The following is a 17,872-nucleotide window of genomic DNA, read 5'->3' on the forward strand; positions in this document are numbered from 1 at the left end:
TGGTGGCTTAAGTTTGAGTGTTCCTTTTAGTTCCACCTGAAAGAAAAAAAATACACATTTTTCCTCTAACTGCTTCCCAGCAGTTTTAATGACAGCAAAACATCAAATCTGTCATGGTGCTGGAATTCTTCTACAGGGACAAGGAGGGATGCAACTTGATGAATGCTTTTTAGTCTGAAGAGAGATGGAGAGAGAGGGGGAGAGAAAAAGAGAGGGAAGGAGAAAGAGAGGAGAGAAGAATAAAAACTAATTTTCCAGGCAGGGAAATACTTATAAAACCTTTTATGTCAAAGTTAGGATATCACAACATAACACACTAATGCAAAATCCAGTAGCACCTGTAAGATTTAAGTAAATGCTGTCATCACTTAAATGCCTTTAAATTTCTGTAAAAGTCTGAAGGAAATAAAAGATGAAGTACATTCTCCAGAGAACAACAAATGTATTTCAAAATAAAAACTGTATTTTTGTTTTTCTTTTTTTCCAGTTTTTTGTTTTTGTACAAGAATTCATAGTTATTATATAATAACTTATACACAATGGAATCAATCTCTGCTCTCTTCCTCTGTATCATTGCAAGTCCACATGTTCAGGCTATAGTCCCCAACACCATGTTCCAATAAATATATCACCACAGTTCAATCTAAATATAGATACATTATATAATACTTGTCTCTGGGAAAAATCAAATCTTAATATGCAAATATTTATATAATACAGAAATGGAAAAAACTACAGTAGGCACACAACCTAATTATGAGTTGTAGAGGATGATTTCTAAATACTCTCCTACTGTAAATGAATGCTTAAAATAGTCTTAGTAAGAAGGTTTTATTTATATGTGCACTTGTGTCCACCTTATCCCATATTTTGTACATGTTTACTGATAATCTGGGAATTTAAAGGTGCAGCCCTCAAGAAATTGTTAAATCACTTAAAAAAAAAGAAAGAAAGAAACAACTAGGTTCTATTGGACAAGGAAAACACTCACAAAATTTCCAATTTTAAATTTCATATCAGTAGGAAAATATTAAAAATAATTTTCTGTATATACATATGGGTATATGTATATGGTGAATTACACATATGCCTCACATTATCAATACAATTCAAGTGGAGACATTTTAGTGAGTTATTTTCCCATTAAATGACCACTATGTCAAAATTTAAAAATATTTTATTACATCATTAAAATAATTCACTTACCATTTCAAGGCTTACACTGTTTTTTTTTTAAAGATTTTTTTAACTCTTCATAACTAAATTCCCTGATCCCTAGTATTAGTCCCTTATTTAAGTTAAAACCTGGTGCTCTTTGTACTTGAAACTCATGGATAAAATCACATTGACTTCAAAATTCTATCCATCAAATAAATTTAATTACCTGATTTATCAGAGATATCTCAGCTCTGAGCATGTGTACCTAAATTATTCTCCCTATAATAAATAGGTGAGGAAAATACCCTAAAATAGATGGAGGTAACTTACATGATGTTACAGCACATATAATACATGATGATTAAGTGTCTGATATAAACTTTTCAGAGACACCTGAAAACTCACTTTAGAAACTAACTTTAGAAACAAATCATTTTTCACTCTAATATAAATTAATATGTATGTATTTACATACATACACAAATATAAATCAAAATTATCTAGAGTTGAGTAGCTATTTATGAGTGAAAAAATGGTTACAAATTGATTAATTAGCTTAATTTTGTACTTAACAATCTAATCATTTGGGGTACAAACAAAAAGTCAGTGCATTTATTGACTCCTAAGAGTCAAATACTCAAGCATACACTTTAAAAAAGAACCCTCCTCAACATGACAGGCATTGTACAGCAAGAATATATGTACTCTGATGCAATTCCTACTCCATAAGCAGACCAGACAGCACTTGGCTTACTTTTAAAATAGGCTCATAAAAGAAATATATAAAGAAATGCATGTTTGCTAGAAGTCTTTTAAAATTACATCAAAACAACATTAAAACCTGCTCACTGAGAAGAGCCTGTTGGATGTAATTCCTATTTTGAAATGCCTAGTTAACAGTTCAGAATATTGCCTTGTGAGGTTTGAATAAAGATGTGGTTGATGTGAAGACCCAGCCAGGGTACATGACTCCATCTCCATCTGCCATGATCACAATTTAGATACAGTCCTCTGATTGGCGTTTGATGTAAATGGATCCCCTTGAAAATAGCTATACACCTTAAAATTATCTATAATAAACAGTTTCCCAATAACCATTATTATTCATAAATTGAAATGCATTGATCTTTCAGAAAAGATTTCTTGCAAAATATATAAATAAATGTAACTGCATATTTTCTGTAAATATACTTAACATTGCTAGACCAGACCGTCAATGACGGACTGCTGTATTTCAGTTCTGTGTGTCAAATTTATTAGAAATTTAAAAAGAAAAATTTCTGAGGGACTCAGCTGCCTTTGTTAGTTGGCTTTAAAATGTATAATAAAATGGGAGACAATATCTTCTCATAAATACATGGAATCAATATGGAAAAGTAAACTATACAACAGACAAGATTAGAGAACACCAGAGTGTACCAGAGTAGTCACCAGAGTGAAAAATCTTCCAGTACAAAAAAGGGAAGAACTCTATACACCCAGTTGTAGTGTCTTTCAATTAAAGATGCAGCTCTCTCTCACTCCTGGCAAGAATTAATTGGTAATGGCACTGCTTTTCAACAATGCAAAAATATCCTGAGAAATTATTCAGATTACAACAAAAGACAGGGCTTTCATCACTAAGTTTTTGCACAAAACACAGCTCTAGATATCATAAATAAATTAATTTAAAAAGCAGATAACTTTCACTGTGTTGAACACAAAAAGGGGATGTGACCCAGACATTGTTAATTTTCCCATTGGCTAATATCAGAAAAAGGGAAAAAAAAAGAAAAAGAAAAAAGAAAAGATTGCATTAAGTGTCTATTTATAACTTTCTAGTTAACTATGGCCAATAATATACATGGAGGTAATTTGTAGTTCAAGTTTTTCATCTCTTTTTTTTTTCCCCAACTAGCTATAAGCTGGATTCTAAAATTTACACTGAGATATACAATTCCAATTTCCAAAAGATCCTCATCCTGGAGTTAAATTCAAAATTTTTTGTGCAATCTTGATGAAGGGCCCAAACACTTCTACGAAGAGAGACAGTGTATCTTTTAATCAATTGGCACTGAAATTTCACTTTCCTTAGCTGCATTCTAGTAGCTTGGCCAAGTTATCTCGTAATTCTGTTAGTTCAAATATTTTTCCATCCAGAATTTCTAAGAGTGTCTTCAGGTTATTGCGAAAAGCTTCTTGTTCGTTCTGACTCTTCTCCAGACGTTGCTCTAAGTCAGACAGTTGTCCCTCCAGATCTTTGTTCCGAATTTCTACTTCCTTCAGAAACAAAATTATAATACATATATATATGTCAATTCATGTCTTATAAAACAATACAACTCTCTGTTATTACTAATATTGTGTGATAATTCTGACAATGAGGATGAACTAGTGAAGCTCTATTCAACACAATTGAAGGAAATTTCAAGACTAGAAGGCCACCTCAAGAGAGCCTTGTAGTTTTACTGACCGCTGGTTTATGAATCCATCTAACTACCCAACAAAAGTTATTGACTTGACTGTGAGTCAGGCAACACTCTAGGTACTTTACATCTAGACAGGACTAAAGACACAATTGTGGATTATTTACCTTCCATTTTTACTGCTGTCTACCTAGTTTTTCCTAATGCATAATTGTTAACAATCTCAGGTAAAAATAGGCAGAGAAAAAGAAAGAAATTGAGTTTTTCTCCTGCAGCAACTCGAGAAAAAGATTTAGTGAAGAAAGCAACAATCTAAAATGAAACTTCAGGGTATATGTTAATTATTCTGTTTTGCTTCATTATTGAACAAATGCATGCATAAGAATACAGTTTAACTGCTAAAAATTGTAGTGAAGATAAACAGTAACTGCACATATTACAGAAATATAAAGCTAACCATTCCACTATGTTGCAAACCAAGGAAAGGAAAAAAGGGGAAACAAAAGGTCTTGACAACAAAATAACATTTTAAAAAGTTTGATAAGGAGTAAACTCTGGCATATCTAAAAATTATTCAGGATTACTACTGCTTTTAAAAATGCTTCTAAATACAACAAATAAAACAAAGTGAGCCTAAAAATAAAAATGACATAATTTGAGGTAGTGATTTTAATTTTAGTTAATAAATTGAAAATAGCCGAAAACCAACTATCACTATTTTTTTTTTCGTTGGTACTGAGGTCTGAACCCAGGGTTTTGGGCATGCTAGGGAAGCACTCTACCAACTGAGCTATATTTTTAGCCTCCTAACTGTCACTCTTTAATAAACGATTCAAATAAGCAATGAATTGAAAGCTATACATCCTTTCTGGAAAATCCACTCTTATATCAAAGAGGGATTAAGTGACTGACATGAATTATAATGAAATATGTAAATTATATTGGACAATGAAAACATTTTGGTGTTAGTTACACAATGGGAATCAGACAGAGAAAATAAGATGTTTCAAGTGTTAATACATCATTTCAATGCAAATCTCCAAAGAAATTCTATCAAGTATAAGGATAGTAGAAAAATTTCAAATTACATTATTGAAATACAATCTGGTAAACATTAAGTGAAAGGAACAGAATATGAAGCAGCATACTGCCACTGGGCCTGAAGACAAACACTGGGAATTAATGTGGAAAGAGGACAGAGTTCTGATGCTGGGATTACAGGTTTTTTTTTTTTTTTTTTCCTAAGATTTATTTTTCTCACAATTTCTTCAAAATCAAAGTTTTAAGAAAAACGATTGGGAAATTGACTTGAATATATCTAAGAAAGTAACAATTTATTTAGAATTCTGAAGATAATCACATACTTTGACAGAGATAACTATGAGCAAGGTTCAGCAAGGATGCCACAGATGAACTGCAAGAAAATTTAAGGAATAAAATAGCTATGATGATTCATAAATGAAGGGTTTAAGGATTCAATCTAATCTCAAAGTATTTACTGTCAGATGTTAACCATGTATGTTTCTAATCTCCTTTCTCTGAATAATCTGCAAGGTAAAGATAAATAAACTGAGAATAGAATCTGAAATTAGTAAAATATTTATAAATTCAGAACCCAAATCTGTGGAGGCTATAAACTATCTAGGAGGAAACAGATCCTATGATCAAATGTAAAAATTCCACTCATGATTGCACAGCATGCTCTCTTGCTGGCTTAAAAAATAAGCTTAAGGACAGAATGTTTCCAACTATAAAAATAGACCAAATGTCATTCACTAGCAAACACCCACTTCACCAGCCACCACCCACTGTGCCCTCTAAAGCCCTCCTTAAAAATGAAAAGGTCCTTTGTTCTCCCTGGCCATCAATGGGATGTCCAAATATTTTCAATGGAAGCAAGGAAAACACACAATTCCCTCAGCTATTAAAATTGCTTTGTTCTCTCTAGAATGAGTCTCCTACTCTTACTCTAAGTCATCTCTCTGTTTGTAGGAATTTTACTAGCTGAATAACAAAAGAGATCTAATATAATGCTGATGAAGCTAGGCTATTTTTAGGCTCACAGAACAGTTCCAAGAACAAGAACAGACAACCTAGTGAACAGGGGCCAGTCGGATGTTACTAAAGCCATGGTCAATGGCACTTCTTAATTATACACACTTTGTCCATGTTTTCCAATTCTTCCTTTCTTGCCTCATTCTCTCTCCAAACTCATTATCCTACTCATTATCATTTTTGCCTGTTTCTCTCTCTCTCTCTCTCTTTCTTTCTTTCTTTTTTTAACTGATGGAAGAGTAAAGGCACATGTCAGGGGCACCCAGAGGCATAGTTCAGACTTGCAAGAGCCCCATAGGCCAGAATCACTAACTCCCCTTTGAGTGCTTAAAAAAAGGTCACAACTGAAAATATAAGCTTCTACTGGGCAGAAAGTCATGTTGCTTACTTGTTAGACATGGAAACTAAAATGCAAGACTGATTAAAAGAAAATCACACAACTCTGACCACCACAAATGAGGACAGATCATTTAAATTTTCTCTAAATTTAAATCCTGCATCATTTAATCCAAATAAAAGCAACAGAAAAATTACTTTTATTGATACCTGATACGTAACTTAAGCTCTTATGGAGTAAGAGATATCACTGTCTTATTAGTTAACCTTCATATATAAATTAAGACATATAAATTCAAATATAAAGACATATAAAGACAAATATTAATAACTCATTTTTAACCCAGAAAACTGAGTAAAAAAAACACATTCTTCACAATGTGAAGAAAACATACTCAACTATTAGCTATTGAACATCTATTACTAGGCAGTAAGAATAAAGCTGTAAATAAAGATGGTTCCTGTTTCAATGGAACATGCATTCTAGAAGGAAGATACGGACAAAAAGGTAGTAAACAGGAGATTTCTGGTTAGCCAAGGTAATGTGAAATCTACCATCATCTCAAAACACCAACAAATGATAGAAATAAAATCACACAGATTCCATGACTTCAATGTAACTAGAAGAAAACAATACGTGTCAAATTACCTGTAATTAGAAAGTATAAGCACCAATTTCCACAGAGCTACTTCTCAAATTCTCACTCTAACCCTTTGCAGAGGGAAAGCAGGGCTTTCAGGGGCAGGAAAGAGTGAAGAGAAACAATGATAATCCTAAGGTCACTGTGAGAATCAAAATACTAAAAAAAAAAAAAAAAAAAAAAGAAAAAAAGAAAAAAAAGGATTTTGATAGAAGAGAGCAGATTATAAGAAAGGGACTTAAACAGTGTATAATGCAACTTGAAGAGGCAGTCTTGGAAAGGCAACAAACACTTCAGAAGAGAAAAGGATAAAAGAGAAAAAAACCTTCTGGAAATGGATGGTAAAGGGACAAATAAGCAAGTTAAGAAAATTAAAATCTTACAAGATAAAGAAAATTAGAATATTTAAAGACACACAACTTCTCCTTCTACTATTTCCCTAAAAGAGGGTGTTTTTGAACTACAAATTTATAAACTACCCAAAACTACCATTGTATACATAAAATGTAAAGATTTAAGCAAACCTGATCTAAAAAAAACTATTATAAAAATACTCAAAACACTTCAGTAGATGGAAATTAAAAATCCTCCCCAAATCAACTTGAAACAGAAAAAAACAGAATACCCCAACCTGAATTAAAATTCTGAAAAAAACATTCAAAAACAGGCATGATTGGATATTCAAAAATTAAGAAAAAAAGGCACATTGGTGCACAACTGTAATTCCAGGTGCCTTGAGGGCTGAGGGAGGAAGAGTGCAAGTTCAAGGCTAACCTCAGCAACTCAGCAAGACCTTATCTCAAAATAAATAAAAAAGGACTGGAGATATAGCTCAGTGCTTGCCAGTTAAGTGTGGGGCCTTGGGTTCAATTCCTCAGTTCAATCCTCAGTATTGCAACAAAAAAAAAACAACTAAGACTAACAATGGAGGAAAAAAAGCTCTGAAAAACAGGAGAGTTGATATAGCCCATGAAAAAAAAAAATAGAAGAGCAAAATCATATCAGAAATAAAGACTGAATTTAGGTCTCCAAAGAAAAATCGTTTTTAATAAAAAACTGTTAAAGTCCATTATTATTACTTATTTAACTGTTATTTTTTAAAATTCTAAAGAATAAAAGTGGGGGAAAGAGGTTGAACTAGACAATCCAGTTACATAAAACTGGAGCTCCTAAAGAAGAAAAGCAACAAAATAGATACTTAAAACTTTTATACAAGAAAATTTCTTGGAAATAAAGAAAGGACTGGATGCAAAAATGAAAAGGGCCTACAATGTACCTAAAAAACCTGACCCTCAACAATCAATTCTGAGAAATCTAAGTCAATCTAACATTACTTAAAAGAGGAGAAATCCTTAGAGTACGCAAGTAAAATGAGCCCCAAACTTAAAAGTCAATAGAATTACAATGGAATCAGACTTCTTAAAAATAATATATAAAACAAGGCAAAAATTGTCATTTCTATGTAACTCAAAGAACCTGGGAATAGTGATGCACGCTTTTAATTGCAGCTCGGGAGGCTAAGGCAGGAGGATGGCAAGTTCAAAGCCTGTTCGAAGCCTGCCTCAGCAACTTAGTGAGACCCAGTCTCAAAATAAAAAATAAAAAGGACTGGGGATGTGGCTTAGTGTTGAATGCCTCCTGGTTTCAATTTCTGGTATAAAAAAAAAAAAAAAAAAGTAACTCACAAAGAAAATTATGTACCAAGGACTTTGTATCTCCCCAAGCTGTTATCCATGTACTAATTCTGAGTCTTAAGTATACAACTCAGGATGTTTATAATATGTAATAATAATAATTATATTACTATTATTATTATTATTCCTGAGTTCTTTTGGAACTGTCCACTGAAGGATGAGCTTCCTCCAACCAAGATTAGTGTGAAAACTTCAGAAAAAGGACCAATGATAAGTGCTATGATTTGAATGTGCCCCCCCTAAAATTCAGGTGTTGCAATTTAATGATCAGTGTAATGATATTAAGATGTGAGGTCTTTAAGAGATAATTAGGTCCCTCCCTCCATGAATGGGATTAAGACCCTTTAAGAGACTTCCTGCTGCATTTGGCTCCACTGCCTTTCAACCATGTGAGGACACAGCACCAAGGTAGAATCTCAGAAGCAGAGAGTAGACTTTTACCAGACAATGGAACCAGTTGGTGTCTTTTTTTTTTTTTGGCGGGGGGTACTGGGATTGAACCCAGGGATGCTTAACCTCTGATCTACATCCTCAGTCTTTTCTATATTTTATTTTGAGGCAGGCCTTATACTTGAACTTCTGCCTCAGACTCTCAAGTCACTGGGATTACAGGTGGGCACCACCACCATCCCCACCTTCAGCTGGTGTCTTGATCTTGGACTTTGCAGCCTCCAGAACTATGAGAAATAAATTTCTATTCTTTATAAATTACCCAGTCTATAGTAGTTTGTTACAGCAACACCAATGAACTACGACTGTGAACTTTTAATATATTTAATGTATATCAAAGACTAAAACATATTAAAAAATATGTTAAGTATTAAAACAAGCAGAAATAATGCAACTAAAATACAGGAGGGGATAAAAAGAGAGGGGGAGCAGAATAAATTCATTATGGTTTAAACAGACCAGTATCCATAGAAGAAAGAGAATAATTAAGGAATGATCTCACAAAAATTCATGGTTTCAAGGTAGAGTGCTACTAAACCTTCAAAGACCAAATTATTCTAATATGACAAATTCTTCCAGGGCATAGAATGAAAATCCTCCAAATCATATTATGAATATGATACCTAAATCTTATAAACATTGCTGTACCCACTCAGAAAATATACGTTGTAGACCAATATCACATATGAACATCATGCAAAATCATAAGCAATAAGGAACAAGATTTAATGTCACAGTAAGAAAACAATATACCATAGTTTAGTAAGATTTATTCCAGAAATGCAAAAATAATTCAATATTAGGAACTCCAATAATACGATCTAGGAAGAAAAAAAGAATCTTGGAAGATTATGATTACCTTCATAGATACAAAGAGACATCAGCAAAATTCAACACTCATTCTTGGTAAAAACACTCAAGAAAATAAGAATGATGGACATTCTCATAACATGATAAAATACATATACTTTAGTGTTAAAACCAGCATTTCATTTAGTGGAAAAATACTAGAGCTGTTTCCACTAAGATGTCTGTTAACCCCACTACTGTTTAACATTGTACTGGTATTTTTAAATAATACAAACTTGACAAGAAAATATCAAAACAGGCATGAGAATTAGAGGAAAAAAATTACCTCTATTTTCAGATAATAAGTTAGTATACATAGAAAATCTTACATAATTACTAGAAAAAATAACAAAACTAATCTCTAACAATGAAACAATTCAGCAAGGTAGCAGGATATAAAATTAGTACAAAGAATCCAACAGTTTTCATGTATGCAAACAATATCCAATTAAAGTTTAGAGAAAATTCCATTTGCAAAAGCAAAAAAAGAGAAACACAAATAACTAGAAATATGCAAAACCTACATGAGGAAAACCCCCAAACACACCTGTAAAACATAAAAGTAGGTATGAACAAATGGAAAGATGATACCCTTTGTTCTCGGATAGGATGAAAACTTTATGAAGGTATCAGTTCTCTTAAAAGTTATATTCTTTTTCAGTTGACACTAAAAAGGTACTGCCACAAATATTAGTATTCACATGGTAAAATATGCAAAAATAATTTTAAAACCAATAAAAAAGAAAAGCTTTGAGGAAAGACTAGTCTGATTAGATATTAGAACAGACTGTGAAACCTCAATAGCTAAAGCACTATGGTATTGGTGCTTGAACAGATAAAGTGACCAAAGGAATTGAACAGGAAGTCCAGAAATAGAGTAAAATACATAGGAAGCTGAATATTTCAAATCACTGGGGAAAAAAACCATGAAATTTTAAACAAATAGCAATGAGATTACTGCACAGACATTTGGAAAAAAAAATAGATTGATATCTTATACTAAAGAGAATATTCAGAGACCTAAATGTAAAAAATGAAATCATATAAGTACTATAGGGAAATATGGATGGATTCCTAAATAACATGAATGTAAAAAAGAGCTTTTTAACTGTTTCACAAGCCAGAAACAATACAAGAAAAGAATAAAAATTTGCATAAAACAACATCTTATGCAGAGTCAAAAGATAATGGAACCCTGAGAGAAAAAAAATGTTATTGCATCAGTTGTATATATATTTAAAAAACTTGAAATTTTTGGAGAAAATGGCTAATAACCCTACAGAGAAAAGTACAGAAGATATGACTGACAATTTACACACATACAAACAGACACAGAAATTTCATTTAAGTTTATGAAAGATGTTCAACCTCACTCATAATAAGGGGAACAAATTAAAGCTATCATTTCTCACCTATCACATACTGCCAAAATTTAAAAGGATGACAATACATTTTTGCTGCTGAGGCTGTGGAAAAACAGGCACTCACAATGCTGGACAGGAGTAGGAATTGGTACAACCCATTCTGGTGGAGAATCTGGTTTATTTAATAAAGCCACATATGTGTTTACATTCTCAGAAATCTTGCTTCTAAGGATTTACTCAAAAGATATACAATAACAAAGTATTTATGCACAAAGTTATTCATTTTAATATTACTGCAGAATGCTAAATTTCTGGTAAATTTTCACATAATTGTGTTCAATAAACAATCATGTATACATAAATGAAGCACAATTCAGCTATAAAAGAGAATGAACAAGATCCCTATGAATTTGTGATTTTCAGGATATAGTTTTGGCAAAAAAAGGGTGAAGTACAGAAGAGTAATCTGGTTATCTGTATAACCAAAAAGAGGGAAATATAAACCTCACACATATATCTGTTTGCTTGTGTAAGAAAAAAACAGAGAAGAGACAAACCAGGAACTAAGGACATTGGTTACCTACAGTGGGTAGATGGGAATGGGGAGAGAAGAATAGGAGTGAAACCAGGGAACAGGATTGGAGGGGATGAAGATATCTGAAGACATCATTTTGAATGCTTCTAAAACTCTGGAATCATATTAATGTTTCATATATTCAGTAAATACAAATATACTTCAAGAAAGATGGAACATAATAATACAAATGAATTTAACTATTACAAATGAATAACTCAACCAACTGAAGGGAATGGAAAACTAACTCAACTAACTTTTCAGTTCAGGCTAAAGACAATTACACTGATCTCTAATTAGTAGGTTTTGTTTTGTTTTTACACTGGTGTTAAATAGCAATTCAGAAACTTTTCTGTGTTTTCTAGGATTGAACAAGTTTCATAGATAGTATTGTATACAGTGGAAGTCAGAGAAAGGAGTTATAAATATGGAAATGGTGAAAGCTAAAATGAACTGCATAGTATTCAATTACAATGGGAGATTATAAAAACAATTTGTTTTTTTTTTTTTTTTAAGTGTATACATAGCTACTGAAATAGACATAATGTAGTATGTATGTAATTCTAGTTGTTTACTAACAGGGCCTAGAATAATGAAACCTAAGCAAGCACACTTAGTGCCCAGATCTTGGTTTCTAAATATTAATCTTTGCTAAAGGAATTAGGAGAGCTCCTTGGAGAAATGGATTCCAGGGCTTTGGATAGGAAAATTGGAGTCATCTTATATTGCAGTCTGTGCTGCAACATGAAGTTTTTTAAAGAATAATACAGGCATATCAAAAGGATACAGATTCTAGATTGAAGAGGATCCCATTGGTCAAATCTGGGCTCACTTGAACACCAAAATAATGAACATGACAACCAAATGTAACATGTGATCCCAGAATGAATTCTGACCAGAATTTTTAAAAAATTTAAAACATTTTTAATATTTGTTATGGAGATTATTAGGACAACTATGGGAATTTGATTAATGTCTGTAGATAAATTTTATTTTATTTTGATGGTAATCTATAAGAATGTCTTTATTCTTAGAAAATACTGAACTATTTAGAGGTAAGAGTATGCTCAGTCTGGGCACAGTGGCACATGCCTATAATCCCAGTGACTCAGAAGGTTGAGGCAGGAGGATTCAAGGCCAGTCCCAGCAACTTTGCAAGGCCTTAAGTAACTTAGTGAGACTCTGTCTCAAAATAAAAAATAAAAAGAACTGGGGATGTGGCTCAATGGTAAAGCGCCCCTGGGTTAACTCTCTAGTACCACCCCACCCCCCCAAAAAAAGTGTGTTCATCTTTTTCTCAGAAAGAAATCATACATACATATATGGCGGAGAGTAAGGGAAGGAGAAAAAGAGAGATCCAGAATGATAAAACAAGTATGACAAAAAATAATATTTGAGGAATTATAAGAAAAAGGTATACAAGTAAACTTTGCATTGTTCTTGCAATTTTTCTGTAAGTCTAAAATTATTTCAAAATAAAAATTTAAAAATAAAGTAGAAGTAAACAAAGTCATTTCAGATAATGATAAGAACTAGTATACCAAGTGTAAAACATGGTGATATTATCAAGAAACTAAAACTGCAGAATAGTGCTTAAATTGGCAACTCAGAGAAATTACCATCTGAACCAAGATCTAAATTACAAGTAGAAGTTATGCATTTGAAGATCTGGGGCTTAGAATTCCAGGCAAGAACACTCCACATGCTCTAAGATGCAAATGTACTTGGGCGCCCAAAAGAAACAGAAAGATGATAAATGATCATAAACATACAGAAAATTATTTACTCTTACTCATAATGAAAAATTAATAATAATAAAAAAGTTAGCTTTGGCTGGAAGCATAATAGCTCAATGACAGAGTTCTTGACTAGCATGCACTATGTATAAGATCACTGGTTCAGTTCCCATCACTACAACCCGCCCCCCACCACACACACAAAGGTAGTCCTTTTCTATGAGATAGTAAAGATGAGGGGAGACCAATAACCAGTGGGTGTCTTGTTTTCCAGATGTACATTCACTTACTATCCATATTCATACTTCCCAATCCAATTCCACAATTCCTCTAACATCTAAGGAGTTCCTCTAACATCTAAGAAATTTCATGGTCCCAATTTTCTAGACTGAACTTATGAATAGACTAGGACTTTGGAGAGACAGGAGATGTTTACATGGGAGGTGACCAGGCTACAGAGGAAGCATTTTCTTCTAACTTGAAAAAATAAAGGTTATTCCTATGACTTGGTATTTTAGATTTTTATCTTCTAAATTTCTGAAAATTTCCCTGTCCTATTCCAGGTAGTTTGTGTTTGATAATAATTATTGATATTCAGTGTTTAAGAATAGGTAAGAACTGATACTCGTTTCAAGTGCCAGCTGTAAAATTCAATTACTGCTCAATCAATGATGAAACACATTTAGAATGATTAACATAAAAGGTTGATATGAAGGGCTGGAGTTGTGGCTCAGTGGTAGAGCACTTGCCTAGCATGTGTGAGGCACTTGGGTTTGATTCTCAGCACCACATAAAAATCAATGAATAAAATAAAGGTCTATCAACATCTAAAAATTTTTTTAAAAGAAAAGTAGATACAAACAAATCATCTCTTGGGTTTTCTTCATAAGTGGAACAATGTAAGTGTGACTAAAATTAACACTGACAAAATGTTAAAAAGAATCATTAGGCATGGCTTGGGCACTTGTTGCTTGATGTGTGGTTAAGTACAGAGAGAACAGAGATTTTGGAATAAAAAAAATCTATGCTTTGTTACTCTGTAATAATGAGTATAGTAAGAGTAACTTGATCAAACTTATTGACACCTTTGAACTGCTGTCTTCTCTTTGGAAATGGGGAAAACTCCTGCTAATGTGAGAATTAAAGGAAATGTGTTTAACTGCTCAGTATACAATTCAGTCATAACAAGTCCTTAAAACCCCAAACAAACAAAAGAAAAGGGCAGACCTAATTACAAACCCCTTTCTTTTTTTTTTTTTTTTTTTTTTTTGTGGTACTGGGGACAAACCCCTTTCTTCCAGCCCTGATTACATGCTTTATATTGGAATTCTCTACCAGGTTTTCTCGACCTTAGTACTGCTGTTCTGGACCAGATAATCTTATATTTAGCAGTAACCCTAGCTTTGCCTAATAGATGTCAGTAGTCGTCCCTTAGTTGTGAAAATAAAAAATGTCTCCACACATGGCTAAATGTCCCCTCGGATGCAGAAGTGCCCCAATTGAGAACCACTACTCTATATAGACAAGTAAAATATAGAAACAAGATTAATAGGGCGAGCCAAAACAAGTAATCTCATTTTCTCACGCTGCTGAAAGCCAGCGTTAGGAATGGCAGAGGGAAATATTTTATTTCATATAACAAATCTGTTGGGTGAGTTTGGTGGTAAAGGACACAGGCATTAGAATTTGACTACTACTGCCATTTATATATAGGTTGGATGAGTTAACCTCTCTAAGTTTCTTCATTTGGTTTTAATGGTTATATGGATTAAACATATAACATAAGTAAAGTGCTTGACATAGTGTCTGTTACCTAGCAAGACTCAGTAAGTGTTGTCCATTCTTATTAAAATGTGGTCCAACCCTGGGCTTTCAAGTCCCACTTATCACACCTTATTTGAAATTCCTAATTCTGTAAGTACACTTATTTCTACTCTAAAGTGATTCTAACCTTTCTTTGAGGCAGCTTACCAATGAGGTATAAGAAAAGTACCTGAGCTGGCAAGAGGAGACTTTAAAATTTAGAAGACTATAAAATTTTCCCTTACTGTGTCTGACTACCAGAGATACACAATGTATACATGTAAATTTGAATCAGGAAACATACTATGTATGCAGAAAATTTTAAATGAAATTGTGGACTGAAGAGGAAAAAGAACATCAACATATTCCATTAGGGCACAATTATTGTTGTTATTCACATATTATTAGCTCAGTGTAAATAGAATAAGCAGAGTTTTCAAAATGAATGAAATCCATTTGAGAATTTTTTTAAAAATTCATGGTAATCTTCAATATTAAAAGTAGAAATTTCCAACAACAATTTACTAAGAACATATAAATGGTCACCGTTGGTTATAAACTACCTAGATAATGTAATCAAGAAATTTTTGAAAAATCGAAGATTAGGCATGAATCAGAAGTCCTGGAAAAGAAAAATGACTGAAATCTACAAAATGAAGTCTTGAGATAAAATTCATTACTATATAAAAGAACGGCTGCTGATGCTCTCTTTGTGGAAAAAAATTTAAAATTTTATTATAGCTCACCTGTAGTTTCTGAGTCAAAGAGTCCCTCTGTTCTTGTAGTTCTCTGGCATTATCAATTTCTTGTTTTAATCTTTCTATTTCCTAGAAAAGGCAGAATAATGTCTTTAACAACATTTAAACTATCAAGGAAAGGAAGATCCTTATTTTTCCCTGAAATTATCATCCTGGTTCTTAGAAAACAATAATTTAAAAAGCATTCCTTTATACTTTTTTAGAGGGAGAATTCATCTTTATATATATGTTGTCTAAAATAGTATGATCTTAAGCAACAAGTCTGACTTGATAGCTTTGGTACACTAACGCTTAGAAATAACAATCTGGCATTTTAAGGTTGCTTTAAACTTTGAATTCTTTCCTAGAAAATTAAAGCTTTTGACTGAAAATCAGAGAACACAATGGCTTGTAAAATTTTATTTAATCAACTAGTTTTCAGTTGATTGTATGAATGCAATACTCATACAGAAGGCAATAGACAGTCTCTCAGTCTGAACTATCACAGTTCAACACACTTTATATCAACACAAACAAGAATGGGGGGAAATGATCAAGATTCATTCATAATGTCAAGAAAAATTTCATCCTGAGGAAAATGTCCACAATCTTACTTTAGTCCATAAAACATTTTTAAATTTGATACAGATTCTAATATTTAGAACACATGTTAGCTGGATTACAGTTGAGTGAAAGGTGGCAAATACCTCTTCCTTTACTTTCAATGTCTCTTCAAGTTCTTGTATTGTCTGGTTTAATTCTGTCTTATGGGTATGCACTGCATTTGCTTGGCTACTAACACATTCAAGCTCAGTCACCTAAAAGTAAATGAGAACACAGATTAAACTGACAATTTCAAATGATTTCTTGCTATAACACAGTAAACGTGAGAAAAGTAAATATAATGAATTTTGGATCAACACATGAAAATTAATTTTGAGAACTATTAAGATACTCAGCATATAATAAATATTCTTTAAAGATAAATTTAGGATAAGGAAAAAAACAAAGGGAACAATTATTTATGTGATTGGTTATATACAGGTTAGATAAACTTAAATTAGGTGATTTCTGACAGTAGAAAATCCCTATAATGAAAGTCTTCTTTAAAAATTTCTTCTCAAAGAACAAAATTAAGGAATTTGTTGGTAAATGGGTGGAACCAGACTCTCATGCTAATGAAATAAGTCAATCCCAAAAACCAAAGGCTGAATGTTCTCTTTGATATGCAGATGCTGACTCAATGGGGGCGGGGAGGTTCACTGGATTGGACAAATTTCTTATGAAAACATTCAAGATCAGTTATGGCCATCTGCCCTCCATCTGCAGCCTTCAAATAAAATATAGGTTCTGAAAACTGGCCTTGCAGAAGGGAGAATTTTTTTCAAATACATTTCTAAAAAGAGAATCTAAAAGAAAAGATATGCTTAAGATACAACTTAAATCACTCACTACTGAAATGACTTCATGTCAATAATGTCTATTATGGGAAAGATCAGTTCTTTAGTCAATAAGAATTTACTGACAGCCCAAAAAGCAATATGATTTTTAATGAGTATTGATATTTTTTAAGAAAAGAAAAGGGCAGTGTTCTTAAGAGTTATGCCATCTAAAACAGTCATATAAACAAAAATTAATGGTAAATGTAACTACATGCACATGCACACACACACACAAGTGCATGTGTGTACACATTTCCTATTACAGCTCCTTACACGCATCAGATTCTCATACACTTTTGTTGACTACAATATAATAAATTGTTAAGGAAACAGAGTAAATACCTCTCTCCTTTGAATTTCCAAACAGCTAATTACCCTTTACATTTTGTTACTCTACCTCTCAGATCACTTTCTTCCTTTCTATTCATGTATGGATATAATTATAGAAACATCGCCTAAGGCCTCAACCAAAGCATTGGCTCAATGGACTGAATTATAATCTTTGCCTATTTTTACCTATTCTGCAAACGTTAACAGATTCATCTTTCATTACATGACTACTCCATTCAAAGTCTTTCATCTCTTTTTTAGAATATCAAATCTAAACTTCTAAACTGGTCCCAACCTA

At 32.7% G+C, this 17,872-nt stretch overlaps 1 protein-coding gene across 2 annotated transcripts in view; it reads right to left on the reverse strand.

The window, feature by feature from the left end:
* Positions 1 to 441: 441 nt before the first annotated feature.
* Positions 442 to 17,872, reverse strand: part of Homer1 (homer scaffold protein 1) — a 136,256-nt gene continuing 118,825 nt past the window's right edge. For both annotated transcript variants that reach the window (XM_047555341.1, XM_047555340.1), the window contains exons 7-9: positions 16,510 to 16,620; positions 15,812 to 15,892; positions 442 to 3,417 (exon numbers count right to left, since the gene is read on the reverse strand). In XM_047555341.1, coding sequence (XP_047411297.1) covers positions 3,229 to 3,417; positions 15,812 to 15,892; positions 16,510 to 16,620 — 381 coding nt within the window. In that variant the 3' untranslated portion in view covers positions 442 to 3,228. The remainder of the gene's footprint in view (positions 3,418 to 15,811; positions 15,893 to 16,509; positions 16,621 to 17,872) is intronic.

Source organism: Sciurus carolinensis, chromosome 6 (genome assembly GCF_902686445.1).
Source record: "Sciurus carolinensis chromosome 6, mSciCar1.2, whole genome shotgun sequence".
Lineage (NCBI taxonomy): Eukaryota > Metazoa > Chordata > Mammalia > Rodentia > Sciuridae > Sciurus > Sciurus carolinensis.